A 17,726-nucleotide genomic window follows, 5' to 3' on the forward strand; every position below is an offset into this window, starting at 1 on the left:
TAAATGTAATATATGTATTTAAAATTCGGCGAATAGCATGTCGGCCCATGCTCAGTGTGTAAGGTTTTGTAATTACCTTACATTAATAAGTATCATGTAAGTACATTACAAGCTCAAGGGACTAAGGGAGTACCTTCGCACCGCTTTGTATGTCTTTTTACTAAGAAGGGAATATTTTTTGCAATAACTCAAAAACGGCTGGACTGATCATGTTCGGTATAGTTTGGTTACAATAAAAATATTAAACTTTAGATATACAAGAAAAAACATAATTTTAATACTTAGGCCTTAGGCCTAAACCTTAGTGCATGTGAGGAAATACAATAAAAATATATATGCCGATATATTCTGTTTATTGAAAACAAAAACCAAACACTTATAGTTTCTTCTGGTTCGGATAAGTACCCGCCACGCCAACTCGACGTTGCGGGTTAAAGCCGAACCAAAACGGAGAACGATCCAAAAGGCTGCCATCTCTTCGAGGAATAGGGGCGACATGATACGGCTTCTGGGTTATATATTTATGCAATCGAACCTTTTGACTCATCTTTTTCGGTAACTCCCTAAAAGCAGGCTTAATCTCTTTGCTGAATTTTGGTTTATTTTGGTTCGTCTTCGGCTTGATACCTAAAAATTTACTCATCCGCAAGGTGTCTTGGCTTCTTTGGGGCTTAATCAGCTGGCGCAGTACGTCCATGTTTATGTCCTCGCCCAGTGCAATATCAAGGCTTTGGATACTTGGTTTAACATTTTGACCTGTCCTTAGGGCTAAGTTTTGTTCGTAACCCTGCATTACTATTTTGTACAGCTTTGCTAACTTCGCGGCATTTCCGGGTTCCTATAGAAATAAATATAATAGCCTGTAGAATATGTCGCCACAGCACTATGAACGATTTGGTCCGTCGCACGCTTGCCATCGTGTCTGTGCCTGCAGTTTTCGAACCCATGGGCATGGCGAGAGACGACGGCAAGCGTCCCAACGAAGCTACTTTAATGCCGTGGAAACTGGTAAGGGCCCTGGTTGGGGACGCAACTTGTGTCGGCATGACACCTTTGCAGAGTCCCACATTGGGGCAACCCGCATTCAGGCCGGCGCAGGCTGACAAGGCCCAGATGCTCAAGTGCCGCAAATACTCGGCCTTACTCAACGACTATGAGTTTGCGGCGCTCGCGGTTGAGACTTTGGGTCCCTGGTCAGTCGACATGCAAGCAAAGCGGCTGGTCAAGACAATAAGGGATCCCAGGACTGGCGCGAACCTCTCTGAACGTATCTCCCTTGACTTAACACCGTCAGTGTCATGGAGTCCATGCCGTAAAGAAAAAGGCATCAGATTTTAAACATTAAGTACGTCTTAAGTAAGCAGTGGCGTGGCTAGGCGTGGGCGAATATGGCCCTAGCTCTTAGGGGGGGGCCCGCCAAGCCAACCTTTTGATTACCTTGGGAATACACATTGAAAAGGGCTTTATAGGTGTGGTTTCGCCCACGGTCAGGTTACCTACACCACATCTACCCTACAGCAATTAATTTACTTGAATTGCCTAGGTAATAACGGTGACAACATTTTGATTAAAGTACTAATATCTCAGTTCTGCAATGGAATTCCGCTTGGTGCCCGAAATCAAGTACATAGAAATACCTATCTAATGACCTAACTCTCATTTCTGTGGGTTTTTGGACCAGACTCCATACAGTTTCCCATGGTCCTTTACCCAAACAAAGCAAATGCAACTCTTTTCCAATTACTATGGCAACAGGCATAGCTTACTCATTCACTGGGTTCAAAATCGGGTTTAGCATTAAGTAGCATAAAATAATTTAGACGTTCCAATGTTTTTTAACGATTGCAGCGCCATCTGTGGTTAGTTTGTCGCGTTTATCCTTACTTTGAAAATAGCTTGTGTCACGGCTTGCTGGCCAAGAACAGAATGGTGGCTAACGAACAAATTAAATGATTACCTCTTCCATTCTAACGCAATTAGTTTCCCCGAAGGCAGTAATGCAATAGCGGGACCGGTGGTATTTCACCTGAAACCAAGAATTCTAAGTGAAGAAAGTGTGGTAACTCCATACATCAGTTTTCTTACCACAACGCGAGTTATTTCGTAGTCGACATCTAGCGTCAAGTTTGACATAAGCATGAGCGAGATGGATGCTCCACCATTCATGTTCCCTCAAAATAATGCGCGTTTTTAGAAGTAATTTTAATACTTTTAGCTTTTGTGAGAGCATAGAGAAATAAGAAGTACATAGAGTGCTCACTCCATACATTAGTTATTAGTTTTGTGTACTAAAACGCTTATTATTATACATATGGAAAAAGAGATGACACATCCAATTATAGGCCAATTTCCGTATTACCCGCAATATCCAAAATAATAGAAAAACTTCTTAATAACCGCATTCTTAGTTACCTAACGAAATTCAAAATACTATCAAATAACCAATATGGCTTCAGAAGAGGACTATCTACAGAAGATGCTGTTACAGCCCTGTCATCACTAATCGTGAACAAAATAGATAAGAATAAAAAATGTTTAACAGTATTTTTAGATCTAAAAAAAAGCTTTTGACACAGTTTCCATTTTTTCCCTAGTTACAGTATTAGAAAACATAGGAATTAGAGACATTCCACTACAACTCCTTAAAGACTACCTGCAAAATCGTACACAAAAAGTCAAAATTGGAACCCACATTAGTGAAGAAACTGATATAACTTTTGGTGTACCCCAGGGGAGTGTCCTTGGACCAACCCTATTTTTAATCTATATAAACCAGTTATGTAATATGCATATTAATAACGGACACATCTTTTCTTATGCTGATGACACTGCCATTGTATTCACTGGAGACACTTGGGAAGACGTGAAGCATTCTGCAGAACAAGGTTTGTCAGAAGTTGCCTGCTGGCTGCGCTCCCGTCTTCTTACGTTAAATACATCCAAAACAAACTATATTTGCTTTACAAACTACAATAGTACACAACCAGATCACCATTTTAATATAAAAATCCACACATGCAGCAACAACACGCAAAACTGTACATGCACTACTATAAATAAAGTTGAAAATGCTAAGTATCTAGGGATACTAGTCGACCAACGTCTAACGTGGCATTTGCACATAGAGCTACTCATGAGCCGGGTCAGGAAGCTTATATGGGTCTTTAAAAACCTAAGGCACATTTGTACTTCACATCTTCTCCAACAAATATATGTAACCCTTGTTCAGTCAGTCATAAGTTATTGTATACCGGTCTGGGGGGGTGCTACCAAAACAAAATTTCTGGAACTCGAAAGAGCCCAGAGATCACTGCTAAAAGTTATGTTCTTCAAGCCGTTTAGATTTCCTACCATGGACCTATATAAACTTTCTGACGTATTATCTGTAAGGAAACTGTATATATTATTTACGACCTTAAAACTACACAAATCTGTACCATACACACCTACCACACAAAACAGAAGGAGAAGAAACAATATAATTCCAACAGTTCAAATAAACACAACATATGCGAGTAGACAATTTGTTTGTAAATCCGTTAAACTATATAATTCTATTAATAAACATTTAAATATATATCCACTATCACATTACGAAAGTAAAAGCATAATAACAAAATGGCTAAAATGTAAAAGTTACCTTGATATTGAGAACTTAATCCATAATGTTTTTGATATATAAATACACACATACACAAACACACAACAATTTATTCTCTCTTTAAGTTTAAATTTAAAATAACTACATTTGCTATTAACTGATAATGTTAATATTTTTTTGTTTTAATTTTATTCAAATTCTGTAATAATTTATTGTTGTTCATTTAGCAACTAAGTAAGAGCGGTGCCTCTTAATACAAGTATCTGTTACTTAAAAAGAGGTACCAACCCTGTATAATGAAAAGTGACACTTATAAGGAATAAACAATTTTATTATTATTTATTTTTTTATTTTATACATTATGTATTTTTCGTAGTCGACATCTAGCATCGAGTAGCGTAACTCTCAGTAGTCAGTACTGCTACTCGACAATAGATAGCGCGGCAAACAACAATCAGCTAATATTATAACCAGAGTAAGCGTAGGAGTTAAAAATAGAGTTCCGGTTACGCTGGTTATAATATTAGCGGAAAATCGTTGAGAATTAGACTTTTTGTTTGCCGCGAAATCTATTGTCGAGTAGCAATACTGAGAGTTCCGCTACTTGACGCTAGATGTATACTACGAAAATAATTGTATTTTGGTAACAAAATCGTTGTATGGAGTGAGCACTCTTGGTCTGCTTAATTATCTTTAGTGTGAAATACAATTTTTTATAGTGACTAGAATCGATGAAGTCACTATAAAGAATCCTCAAGATTGCTCATTAAAATTTTGGCAACCGTATTTTGATCCTAAAAAAGAGGTACGAATTTCCAAAATTTTTGAGCTCTGAGCTTCGCAAATTGCGAGCATCTTTCCCTGTCACCCTAATTACGCCACTATTAGAGCATAAAAGATAAAATTGGCAGCAATTTGCGTACTTCGGTATTCGCGGTAGGCCCCCTGAACCTACGGCACCTTAGAGTCAGACCAAAATAAGTTGGTAGCGATTTTGACAACCCAAACAGTGCAACTGTTGTTTTTAACGTCAAACTTCTATGAAATTTATGACGTTTACTTAACTTGCACAAGCTGGGCTGTCAAAATCGCTGCCAACTTAGACGACCGGTTTGGCCTAGTGGGTAGTGACCTTGCCTACGAAGCTGATGGTCCCGGGTTCAAATCCTGTTAAGGGCATTTATTCGTGTGATGTGCATGGACATTTGTTCCTGAGTCATGGGTGTTTTCTATGTATTTAAGTATTTATAAATATTTATATATTATATATATCGTTGTCTAAGTACCCTCAACACAAGCCTTATTGAGCTTACTGTGGGACTTAGTGAATTTGTGTAATAATGTCCTATAATATTTATTTATTAAAAAAACACTTATGCTGGTCTGGCTCTAATAAAAAATGGATGTAGTTCGACGAAAAGGATCCATCCTCAAAAACTTGTTAGTTCAATAAATGACTTTTTCTGATTTCTGATAGAAAGTACATCTTTTCCCTAAATTACGTCCAAATGGTCGCCGTGCGCGTCGATGGATTTATTTGGTAGTCAGTGTTAAGAGGGAAGAATAGCTTTTTGAATCTAACGAAGTAACGATAATTTTTCTGTGAATGAATGAATGAATGTTTCTTTATTCAGACAATAGACCCATTACAAATTTTTAAAATAGAAATAAAAAAAAGAAATACAGTTAAAAAATTACAGTAAAAATAAAAATACAATAAAAATAAAATAAATAAACAATAAAAACGAAATTCCATTTCGGGAGAAAACGGTTTCCACTAACTAAATCTTAACATATCACTTTGATTTTGATGTCGATCGCTTCAGCATGATATATTCTAGGTTTCCTTTGGCTTTAGTAGGATTACTTAAGCTTAGGTTTTCCTTTTTTACAAAATTTGCAAAACAAAAAAAAAATATCTGCATTGTGTCAATAACATACTAAAAATCATGGAGAATGGAAAATATTTAGAAGTGGAAAAACGTTTTCTCTTGTATGGAAGATCACATGGTTATACTTCCCTCTTATGAGTTGTGTTGGATGTACCTTAGCTTGTGCAAAGGGAAATTCAGTTACCCCTCCATCCTGCTGGTAATTACTTGAAGGTACTATACTGAAACACTAGAAACACGAAAAACCAAATTTGAAACAAAAATGAAAAACATCACTGTCTTCGGTGGGACTTGATACCACGACCACCGGATCGCTAGCCCGGTGCTCCGTCTGAGCTGACCTCACCTAATACAGCGAATATTTCCACATATTTCCCATACAAGCGTTAGGGGGGCCCTAGTGACATCTATCGTAAGAGTGTTATACTTATTAAAGGGCTAGCGGAGTTCCAAGTCATATATGAAATTTACCTGTCTATCCCATACTACATTTAAAATTTAATTTATGTATCAAACAGAACCGTCTGCGAACGATGTTATTATGCTATTTGTTTCTTAGATTAATAGCATCGTTCGCAGACACAAAATTAATTTAAACAAATTTGACTTTTTAAAATGAAAGTTCATGACATGGCCAGTCTTTTCTAAAGTGTTAATGCCACCAAGCAAAAAATAAGAGTTTTACAATGATGGCCAAACATTGCCATAAAAAATCAAAATGTATTGTAACTATTCTAGGCTATGTTAGATGGCGCTGTTCGGTGCAAATTTAGACCGCACGTTATATTTGCGAGTTAAGTTTGGGGTGAGCATAGACATTGATTCTCGCTATCAAATTATCGCAAATCGCTACTATTAATTAATTGCAATATTAAGAAATCTTACCCAAATTATTTTTAAAATGTTAATAAAAATCAACGCAAACACGTTAGTGTTCATTTTCAAGTCTGAATTAGAATTGATAATTCTTCAAATAAGCTTATTAAGTCTAAATAATCGATTTTCCAACTTATAATTAAATCATCACTAGGCACTTTAGATTGGTAATATAAGTGATCGTAAGAAATGAGTCAATCATCGGATAAAATTGAAAATCAAGCCTTGCCAATTTCATATTATCTGTCTCAATAATCAATTACGCAATGCATTGACCAGCAACGGCTAGCGAGACTAATATCTTAATACTCTATGGGATAAAATTGATCTATTAATTCTTAAAAGTAAGCGTCTCGGCCTGTCATTTTAATTGCTTGCCGAAGAGTGCTTCTTAGTTTTTTTGGTAACCAGTATAGCGGGAACTTTGTATCCTTACCATTTAGTTTTACATTAATTTTATTTGCTAGCGATTGCATAAACACACTTGCAGTACGTCATTCGCACCAATACAGAGTTTTTTTTTATAATTTGCTTGGTAAATATATCTAAAGGTCAAAGTACCTACTAAAATAAAATTACGACTATAGGTCCAAATCGTAAATCGCGAAAAAAATTAGATGGTTCAGGTTCATCATCATCATAAATTTAAGAGCTGCGCTCTTGTCGGTGAAGCAATCTCCAGGCATGCCTTTCTTTGGCCTCTTCCTTGACGGCCTGATACGACACGACGTTCACTTTCTCCTTCACTTGATCCATGTATGCCCTTCTTGGCTTTCCTCTATTTCTCCTTCCTTCTACTTTCCCTTCTATGATGGTCTTGATGAATTCGTCGTGTCGTAACAGGTGTCCCAACATGTTTCCTCTTCTACTTTCGATGGTTCTCAATAGGCACCGCTTTTCTCGAACTCTATTTCAGACCTCCTCGTTGGTTACTTTTTCTGTCCAGCTTATTTTCTCCATACGCCGCCAGCACCACATTTCAAAAGCTTCAAGGCATTTTCTGTCTCGTTGAAGCATCGTCCACGTTTCGCTACCGTATAATGCTATGCTCCAGATGTACAATTTTATTAACTTTTTCCTGGTGATAGCAGATATTCTGGCTTTAAATAGGTACTTCTTTTCATTAAACGCCTTCTTCTTCTTTGCCATGGCTATTCTTGCAGTGATGTCTTGTGTACATCTGGAGTTGTTGGTGATTATGCTACCCAGGTATTTAAATTTAGGAACTTTTTCTATGGTTTTATCGTTTACTACTATTGGGCTATGGGTTCATACCAAGATCAAATGAATTTAAATTCATGTCGATTCTTCCTATGTGGGTGTCTTTGCTTACGCCGCACACCACCAAGCTGGATATCCGTCTCGTCACTCGTCAAATAAACTGGTTTGTTACAACAAAGTTCTTAAAACATTCGCGTTCTTATGAAATTTTGGAGTAAAACCAAAATAAACCAGTATTTACCGCGATTTTTAAACCGATTTCGAGCCTTGTTTGAAACTATAAACATTTCATTCAGGTGCCCTCCCCTAAATCCAAGGGGAGGGCAACCGGGGCTACTGCCCCGGGCCTCTACAAAAGAGGCCCGGGGCCCCCACAATAGAGAATTCGGAAAATTTACCATTTTATTTGGCAAAAATTTGGGGCCAGGGGGCCTCCACTCCTTTATTGCCCGAGGCCTCCAGACCTCTAAATCCGGCATTGATTTCATTAGTTTTATCATTCGCTCGCATGCCTCCATCGCGCTTTTCCATTTCTATGACATCCGATAGATGCAATTGAATCAAGGTCTTATTACACTGGCCACTCGTGGTCAGCACTCATCTTCGATTTTACAAGCAGAAAATTCCAATCATTTGATAACTGCAGTTTTCAACATGCGGACGAGATTCCTTATGATTTTCTTCTTGTTTTTGATTCTTGGGACATTAGCTCAAGTAAGGATTTGATAAGAATTGTATATACTAATATATAATATATATAAAATAGATATTATCTATTTTATACGTACATTTTACTGAAGTAAAATTAAGAGCATTAAGCATTACATTAAGCATAAAATAACTTAAATGTATAAATAAACTACAACTATCTACATATTATATTTCTCCATGATTTGACATATATACCCTCTGACCTGAACCGTTTATGGTATTTTGATAAACCTATTCTCTTGAGAATACTTTGTGTTTTGTAACAGTTCACTATTAGTAAACTTTAACTACTTAGTGAGGTTTTACTATATATTTATAGTCTAGTTAATATTTATTAATTTTTATCAATAAATTAACAATTAAAAAGAATTAGAATAGAATGTAAATATAAATTGACGGTGACAAGAGACCTGCGGATAATGTCATTGAGCGCGGCGTGACGTGACAATCGCCTCGCGCTTCGCTGGCAAGACAGACCATGACGCCCCCGCTCGTCCACGTCACTCCCACAGTGGTATTTAAGCGGTGCACAGATTGATAACCCGAGGCGCAGCCCAACTGCCACACGGAGGGTGTTTCTATCTAGATGAGTGCCAGTATTGGGAGAGGGATATTTATAGTCTTGATTTGGCGTACATCGAATGTCTTAATAGATTATAGATAAGAATAATTTCGATTAACCGGTTTTCAATTTAGATACATTGACGTATGTTTATTACAATATAGTTTCTAAATAAATATGATATAATTAATGTTAACTCTGTTGTTACAGGATGCATATGATTCTGTAAGTACATTTTCCGTATTTCAAACGGTTGACAGATTCATGGGTAAATAAAAAAGGAAAACCGGCCAAGAGCATGTCGGGCCATGCTCAGAGTAGGGCTCCGTAGTTACTCTTCCGTCACAATAAGCTAAACTGGAGCTTAAAGTATGGTAGATTGTTAACCAAGGGATGAACTGTGGGTGTACGTCTTTTACTATGAAGGGGAAGCTTTTTGCGAGAACTCAAAAACATCTAAACTGATCATATCCGCTATAGTTTTCATTTAATGTCTTTCTTAAGCTCTACTTCCAAGATTTTTTTCATATTTTTTGGACCTATGGTTCAAAAGCTAGAGGGGGGGGGGGGTTTTTTCTTTCGGAGCAATTATCTCCGAATATGTTGACTTTATCAAGAAATGTTTGTTGAAGACCCCTATTAGTTTTGAAAGACCTTTCCATTGATATCCCACACTGTGGGGTTGAAGCAAATAAAAAGTTCACCCCCACTTTACGTGTAGGAGAGGTACCCTAAAAAAAATTAAATTTTTAGATTTTATTGTACGACTTTGTCCGCTTTATTGATTTATATATCCATGCCAAATTTCAGCTTTCTAGCACTAACGACCACGGAGCAAAGCCTCGGACAGTCAGACAGACAGACGGACAAGGCGAAACTATAAGGGTTCCTAGTTGACTACGGAACCCTAAAAACGTATTTAATAGCACATAAACCAGCATAAACACAAAGGTAGGATTTATATTTATTTGACTCCATCTTCTTTTTACAGAACCGTAACCCGTCATTATAGCGAAAATTCACTAACTGCGTTGTAATGACGCTTTGCAGAAATCGCGAAGCGTCTAGTTTACGTAACTGGCCGCGTAGCCAACATGCCAATCGTTGGCGCTCCGTAGCTAACGAAACGTAACTGTCACTGTCGCACTAATATGGATGTGTGATAGAGAGAGAGATGACTACGTTACGCTTCGGAATGTTAACGATTGGCATGTTGGCTACGCGTGCTGGTGACCGTAGAGCTGGCGGCTTCCTCGCACAACGAGTCATGCGATGCGACTTGCGACACAACCAAGAAATACCGCCAGCTCAAGGGCCTATTTTAGATTTAAACTAATTATAGTAATACCTCTATATACATGATATTACATACTGAAATGAAAATATTGTTTTTTCAGCCGAGAAAAGTAAGGAAGGTAATTGTAAATGTTTACTTAATTATTTATTATTTAAATAAAGGAAATAACTGGATTATTTTAATTGCAAAACACGCGTAAAGCTGTCCAAGGGGCCTAACAAAGATGCCAATCATTTGCGCTACTACGAAATGCTGTCTGTCTCTCTGTCACTCTTACGTATTAGTGCGACAGAGAGACAGATAGCGTTTCGTTGCAGTAGCGCATAAGATTGGCATCTTGGCTAGGCACCCTGAGCTGTCAATGCTCGTAACGCCCACGCCCCGAACTTACCTGCAGTCAATATAAAATTGCCAATATTCTATTTTTGCATTTTTTATAGGGCAAGAAGCCGGGAAGAAGGGTAAATATATCAATTTTATTAATTACGTTATTTTAATGCATTTGTACGATTTGATATATGTATCTAGTTTGTAGTTATGTTTTATCAAATAAATAAAATATTATGAACAGATAGTGCGTAGGTAGACCAAATCAATTAGAATTAAATTACGTAATACTAACATAATTATATTCTCAGTGCCTATTTTTTCATAAGTCGTACCCTCAAACTATTGTTTTTTCAGGTTTGCAACAAATACTTTTGTCCCGCGCTTTGGCGTCTCTAATAGGTAAATTCTCATAATATTTCTTAAACATGTCTATCGTTTTGACTGCCAAAGATGTCGGCGGCAAGTCGTGTCCCAAAAAAAAAAACTTTCTTCATCATCTCAGCCGAAAGACGTCCACTGCTGCACAAGCCTCCCCCAAGGATCCCCAAAACGAAAGGTCATTCGCTGTCGACCAACGGTTTCCCGCGACTTTAACCGTAGCCAAGAATGATTTAGAATCATTTATCATTTATTTATATAGTGTATATCACAGGTAATTAATACAGATGTTATAAACGATTTTTGTTTTCTGTAACATGTCCTGCGACGTACTTTAATTATGGTTATCTAGCGCATGCATTATCAGAAATATTTAACATTTTCACTATATTTCACCGCACGACACCGGATCGCCGGAAAACTTTATCGGATCCTTATCAAAATATTATTTGTGTTTATTTTTACAGATTCAAGCATGTGTTAAAATAAATGTAAAAGCCACGTTCAATGAATTATTATTTTTATACCCTTAAGTAGGCTAAAAATACACTTAACCCCTCGACTGTTATATTAACTTAATTTTTTATCTAAAATACAAATTCTATAATTAATCAATTTGCTTCTGTAACAATGTCCAATTTTTATTTAATTAATTGGATCCACATTTTAGTAATTTTACTATAATTTATTACTTAAAATATTGTTTTAGGTGCTTGCAATACAAAATATTTTGGACTTTTAATGATTATGTATGTGTACCTAAATTAAATGTTTTTTTTTATACTACGTCGGTGGCAAACAAGCATACGGCCCGCCTGATGGTAAGCAGTCTCCGTAGCCTATGTACGCCTGCAACTCCAGAGGAGTTACATGCGCGTTGCCGACCCTAAACCCGCCCCCCCTCGTTGAGCTCTGGCAACCTTACTCACCGGCAGGACATCCACTGGCTGTGCCCTACCACACAAAGCGAGATGACATTCACAATGCCCATATCTCTCTTTTGGACGTAGTTTAAGGACGTACCCGAGTCCAAACGGGTTTATCTTAAACCTTGCCTAAGTAGGTACTTATTTAATATTTTATGATATCTATTACCAATTTTTTAAAGAAAATAACCTCAATTACAGAACAGTCTTCAATAACAGAACAGGTCTGGTCTGGTCAGGTCTGGTCTGGTCAGGTCTGAGTATACGGTACATTTACAAACTTTTTCGTAGACTGTCAAGTAACCCATTGCCGTTGGTCCTATAGGGTCACGTTGGCAACGGAGAGGGTGTCAAGCTCGTCTGTGGAGGTTATCACTCTGAAACTACACAAGAGAAAAACAAAATACATGGGGGTTTAAATATTTAATTTCATTTTGCGAAAATTAATCTTGTTTTAAAGAATCTTGTTTCGCAAAAGCACGTAATACTCAAATTGCTGAAATAGAGACAGGTCTTTTGCCTCGGCCACGAAATGAGTATGCACGCTCGAAACGGCCCCTTCGAGCGTGCACACTCGACGCTGGGCTATAACCGCAAAAATCGAAATTCGTAAATTTTGAAATCTCTGTCACTCTCAATTACGCCTTAATTGGAGTAAAAGAGAAAGATGCTCAATTTTCCGGACTTCGGTGTTCGCGCTAGGCCCTCCTGATACTGCCGAGGCCATAAATTAGTTAAAAACAAATATATTATGGCGATAGTATTCTTAAAGTGGGAATATTAGTCGGTACATTTACAAGCTTTTTCCAAGACTGTCAGGTAACCCATTGCCGTAGTAGTTCCAAGGGTGTTCATGGCAACGCAGGCGTACCATCCTTGGTCCTCTAGGGTCACGTTGGCAACGGTGAGCGTGTCAGGCTCGTCTGCTGGGTTGTCACTCTATAACCAAACATAATAATTAGGGGAATGCCGGCTATTTTGTACCATCGGTTGAATTGTTAATATTAGAGGCGAGTTTTGAACAAAATTGTATGTCATGACGTTTTTCAATTTCGATTCGTAACTTACATTACAGTTATAAATCGAGTTTAAATTCATTACACGGAAGTTTACTACATGTATTGGTAGCATATGTACATACAATTAGTTGCAGAGATAGTTGACCTCCTGCAAACAAATTTGTATGCAAAGATTGCAAAGGGAGTCAGTTATCTCTGCAGCTGCTGACTGTACACGTTATAAACTAACTTATTCCTTAAATGGCCCTTTGGCAAAGTGCCGGGGATGTTGGTAAATTAATCAAAATCATTGCAATTCAATACTTGTGTCAAATTGCTTTGCACACTCGTGGATAAAAAGTGATTTTACACACTGTTTTCAAAAAACAAACTTTTATTCTAGTAGCTGAGGTGAAAAACTCTAAAATTACCTATGCTTTATAAACACCGTTTGCTCAGTGGTTAACCTCTATCAGACTCGTATTGAATCTTTATAATATAAAACTAACCTTAATTTCAGATCCTGGTATAGTAGGTTGATTTAGTCCTTCGTCCGTAATAGTGAAATTATCGTAAGCCTTAACCCAGTACAAATAAGGCTTAAGATCGGATGTAGTCGGACAAGAAAATCTTATGGTGTCGTTCACCATAGCTGTCATGTTCCCTGGATATCCGTCTTTTATATAAGGCTTCGACGGGTAGCGCTCTGCAGAATTAAAAGAATACTATTTTGTTTTACATATTGATACCCGAGCAATCAAAATATTCCAAAACAGTACCCCTAGTGTAAATAAATTCGATTTCGAAACGTGACGTACGCGTTTGCGTTTAGTCTCATTTTGTATGTGATTTAGAAAGAGCGCGCCAAGTGGATCGTTTTGGAAACTCAAAATCCTATACAAAATGAGACTTAACGCAAACGCGTTCGTCACGTTATGATGTCGATTAATTTTACACTAGGGGTACTGAATCCAGAGTAAACTCTTGAGCGTTATAACGGTTTCAAAGCCACGTGGGTTAAATAAACCTTGCTGACAAAAAGTAAAAATAAAGTTTTTTATTCAAAAGTCAATCCTATATTTTTACCAGCCAACATAAGGAAACAACTCAAAATTTGCATCAACTTAGTTTGCTCCTCTCATAGATAAAATGCAACTTTCTCATCAGTTTTTAAAGAATAAAGAGAGCCATTACGAACTGGTGAGGCGAAAATTGTATTGTTCAATTTTATCCCACTTCCAAATCTCAAAAGAAGAGGATGTTTTCAATTAGGTTGGAAGTATGTTTTTTTTTTATGTTTCTTACCTCAGAACTCCGTATTTTATTGACCGATTTTGAAAATATTTGTTTTTTACTGAAAGTATACTTATACCATACATACAGAGTGTCATATTTTTTTCAATTTAGTAGTAATCCAGGAGCAAAAGTTTATTTGAGACCAACTTAGGTTAGGTGAAATACTTTAAGTTAGGTTAGGTATAGGTAAATACGGCCGAAACCTTTAGGCCCATTCGCAAAAAGAAGCATGAATTTATCGTTTGCCTCAGCCAAGAAACTCTCTCTTCAAGCACTTACGCCCATCGCCATACTGTTTGAAACCAATTTTTATGGCGAGGGGCGTCGTGCCTACGTTCGGTGGCCCTCGGGACTTTACGCATTTTTATTACTTACCGACCACCGTAAGAACAAATGTGTTGCTGATACAGCCCAACTCATTGCATACGAGACACGTGTAGTTCCCACTGTCAGCTCTAGTCACTTCATCGAACAATACCGACCACCTGCCGTATCTCGGCGCGAAGTAGGATGTCTCCAATATAGGACCATTGTTCTTTGACCAAGTTACGTTGGGCATTGGATTACCTGAAATCAGAAAGATATATAATGAAAACAAAAATAGTAACAGTCTAGACGACTCGACGATTTTTACGCCTAAAACCCTATTCTGTTAAACAAAAGCAATTATTATTGTTTCTTTTATGCGAACAGTCAGCTCCCGTGTAAGGCACTTGGCAATGAAACAATGTCGTTAAAAAGCAGCTGTATCGTGATAGTGTTACGGCTCAAATTTATGTAACAGCTCATACAAGACAACATGTTTTGGTAATGTAGGACGATCGACCACCTCAATGTAGGCGAGCGCTCATATTAGTAGATTATATACTCTTGAGCTATCTTTGATAAAGTCAGGTGGGGTAAAAGAAACATAGTTTACTTTGTTCGGAGCAAGAGAAACCGTTAGAGGAAAATCCTTCTACGTAAGTATTTTTAGTTCATGTTATTTATGCATGATCTTAATTTTTAGCATCATAACTTGGTTGACTTTTTTATATCTTTAAGTATCTGTAACTATTTATTTTTCCTACCAGAGTTCCATGCCTTTTTTATGGGGGCATCTTGCGAAGCGCGAGTCACCGGCTGCCGGAGGTAAAATAACTGTTTAGCTTACTAAGTAGGTACGTACCTACTAAGCTAAGGGTGACAGTAATACTCGCGGACGGACAGACGGACAACCTGACAGGTGCAGATTCTAAGTGGTCCTCTATTTGAATACGAAAGTTACCTTAATATGCAGCACTAGGAAGCAGCTACATGTTTGCGGCGTTTGGCGTTGAAACCTTGGGGCCATGGGGGCCAAGTGCGCGTCGGCTTTTTAAAGATTTATCGGCGCGCCTAATAGAGACTTCGGGCGACCAGAGGGCTGGCCACTATTTCGCACAGCGTATAAGTATCCATACAGCGAGGAAATACGGCCAGCCTTCTAGGCACCTTGCCCATTGACGGCGATTTGGGACAATTTTTTTATCTTTAGTTTAAGTTGTTAGTAAGTTTTATTATGTATGTTTATTTCTTTGTTTTTGGTTATTAGAACGATGATGGCGTTATATTTTGAATATTTTCTGCTATTCAATAGTTTCAATACATTTTGACGAATCCAATGTCGATAATATATCTTCTATCCAGTCACAGATTTTCTTCTCGATGTCTTACCATCCGCAGGACATTTAAGACGAACGAAGTTCCCGGCCGGCTTTATCATAATATCCGTCAATTTACGCTTGAATTTGGGTGCACGTTTCTCTGAAGTATCCTCTGATATCTAAAAGAAATATTTAAATCAAATCGTTTATTAGGTAGCATACTTGTTAGGTATTAGCTACAAATTATTAGGAGGTACTAAACCATATACATTTTCTCTACATAGCCGGATATTATGCTTAATATTACTTGTTTGACTTGAAACAACGGTGATTTTCTCTACCAAATAGCTAACCTACGAGTAGTACAACAAGAGAGGAAAGTTAGTTTTTCTTGCGAGTGTTGCGAAAGCGAAAGATTCTAAGTTAGAATCTTGAGCGTAGCGAGGGACTCAAAAACACGAGATGTAAAATAACTTTGCTTTCGTGACACATACAATTTTTCACCTCAGTAGTGAGAACATATTAAAAGTTTAAAAAATTCGATATCAAGTAAAGTTTTTATTCCTGTATTCATGGCTTTCACTAAATTAAAAAGCTACTTTGTCTCATTCCCTGGAGTGAGGAAAGTCGCACTTTCGACACTCCCTGGAGTGACGAAAGTAGGCTTGTTCGAGCTGCTGAGGTGAAAATACTTTTACCATTTCTTTCACAGAGATTGCCAAAGAGTTTCTTTAAAAATATGTTCAGTTTTAGGGATTAGGGAGCCCCGCGGATAGTGTGTTTCTTTTATTACATATTGGATAGAGATCTTAAACGGGTAATTTTTAATTTTCGTCAGCATTTGATAAAATTCGGTACCTATGTTTGAAAAGATTCTCATTCTTGGTGGAATAAATACAGAATCCCAATCCAGGGCAAAAAAAAAATGTAATGTTTAAGTATGATGTATTCCGTTCAGTTACGAAAATTCCATAATTATTATAACACAGCATTGGAACACACAAATAGGCTAAAGAAAAAAAACAGATAAAGATTTAGTAGGACACAAAGTGAACGTGCGTTTGAACAGAATAGGGAACTCTATCGATCAACTAAATTTTATTTAAAAACGACAATCGACAGGGCAAACAACTAAAAAAAATGCTCAATACCTACTTACCTCATCTATCGGCAACGCCATGGTTAAGGCATGGTTAATTGCCAAAAACAAAAGAAACAGGCGTATCATGCTTGTAATGAAATAATAGTGGGCTTAAATATGCAAATACAATATTCAATTCCCAGCGATCATATATCCCGTTATCAACATCGCTAATATTCATTGAAAATAAGGGTTGCCATTGCTTACCTACCTACCCTTTGATATTGTACATCTACTGACATTTCATCGTCTTCCTCTACCCGTACCATGAGTCACTGACAGTGTCAAAACGGACATATACGCTATCGAGAACGTAATTTACTTTCTATGCATCTCGCTCGCACTTATATGCGAGTACGAGCGAGATGCATAGAAAGTAAGTTATGTTCTCAATAGCGAACGTAACTTACTTTCTATGCAAATTGTCAGTGCCGAACTGGTGGTAGCCACACTCGTTCCGAAAAAAGTTCCGAAAAACTTCCGGAACTCATTGAGTTTTTCGGAACTAATGTACGAAATATCATTTTTATATTTTACCAGTCGCTTTTCGGTGAAGGAAAATATCGTGAGGAAACCGTACTAATGCCAATTAAGGCCTAGTTTATTATCCTCCGGGTTAGAAGGTCAGATGACAGTCGCTTTCGCAAAAACTAGTGCCTACGCCAATTCTTGGGATGAGTTGTCAAGCCGTGGCAAAAAGCCGTTCGGGAATAAAGTCAAAATTACAGTTTATGCGGAATTCTATTTTTAGAATTTTAAGCTATTTTATCCGGAAGTCTAAGTGAGGGTATCGTACCATTTTTTAAATAAAAGAGCGTGTTCCCATCTTAAATTTCGGCAACGCACTTACAGCCCCTCTCGTATTGCTGGTG

The 17,726-nt window shown here is 37.5% G+C and overlaps 2 protein-coding genes and 1 long non-coding RNA gene across 3 annotated transcripts; 1 reads left to right on the plus strand and 2 right to left on the minus strand.

Moving 5' to 3' along the window:
* Window positions 1-336: 336 nt before the first annotated feature.
* LOC133531060 (uncharacterized) lies at window positions 337-6,524 on the minus strand. Its single transcript, XM_061869155.1, has 4 exons — window positions 6,379-6,524; window positions 5,648-5,722; window positions 1,958-2,026; window positions 337-838 (listed from the first exon to the last, which is right to left on the minus strand). The coding sequence occupies exons 1-4, from the start codon at window positions 6,430-6,432 to the stop codon at window positions 377-379; spliced, it is 660 nt and encodes a 219-aa protein (XP_061725139.1). The 5' UTR covers window positions 6,433-6,524; the 3' UTR covers window positions 337-376.
* Window positions 6,525-8,163: 1,639 nt separating this feature from the next.
* Window positions 8,164-11,376, plus strand: LOC133531062 (uncharacterized). Its single transcript, XR_009801442.1, has 6 exons — window positions 8,164-8,304; window positions 9,074-9,088; window positions 10,261-10,278; window positions 10,601-10,621; window positions 10,845-10,889; window positions 11,336-11,376. It is a non-coding gene; the product is annotated as an uncharacterized LOC133531062 (long non-coding RNA).
* LOC133531059 (fibroblast growth factor receptor 2-like) lies at window positions 11,100-17,127 on the minus strand. The gene is made up of 5 exons (XM_061869154.1): window positions 16,873-17,127; window positions 15,784-15,892; window positions 14,464-14,655; window positions 13,302-13,498; window positions 11,100-12,733 (listed from the first exon to the last, which is right to left on the minus strand). Exons 1-5 carry the CDS (start codon window positions 16,939-16,941, stop codon window positions 12,575-12,577), a joined length of 726 nt encoding a protein of 241 aa, XP_061725138.1. The 5' UTR covers window positions 16,942-17,127; the 3' UTR covers window positions 11,100-12,574.
* Between the last annotated feature and the right edge of the window lie 599 nt (window positions 17,128-17,726).

Source organism: Cydia pomonella, chromosome 24 (genome assembly GCF_033807575.1).
Source record: "Cydia pomonella isolate Wapato2018A chromosome 24, ilCydPomo1, whole genome shotgun sequence".
NCBI classification, from domain to species: Eukaryota; Metazoa; Arthropoda; class Insecta; order Lepidoptera; family Tortricidae; genus Cydia; species Cydia pomonella.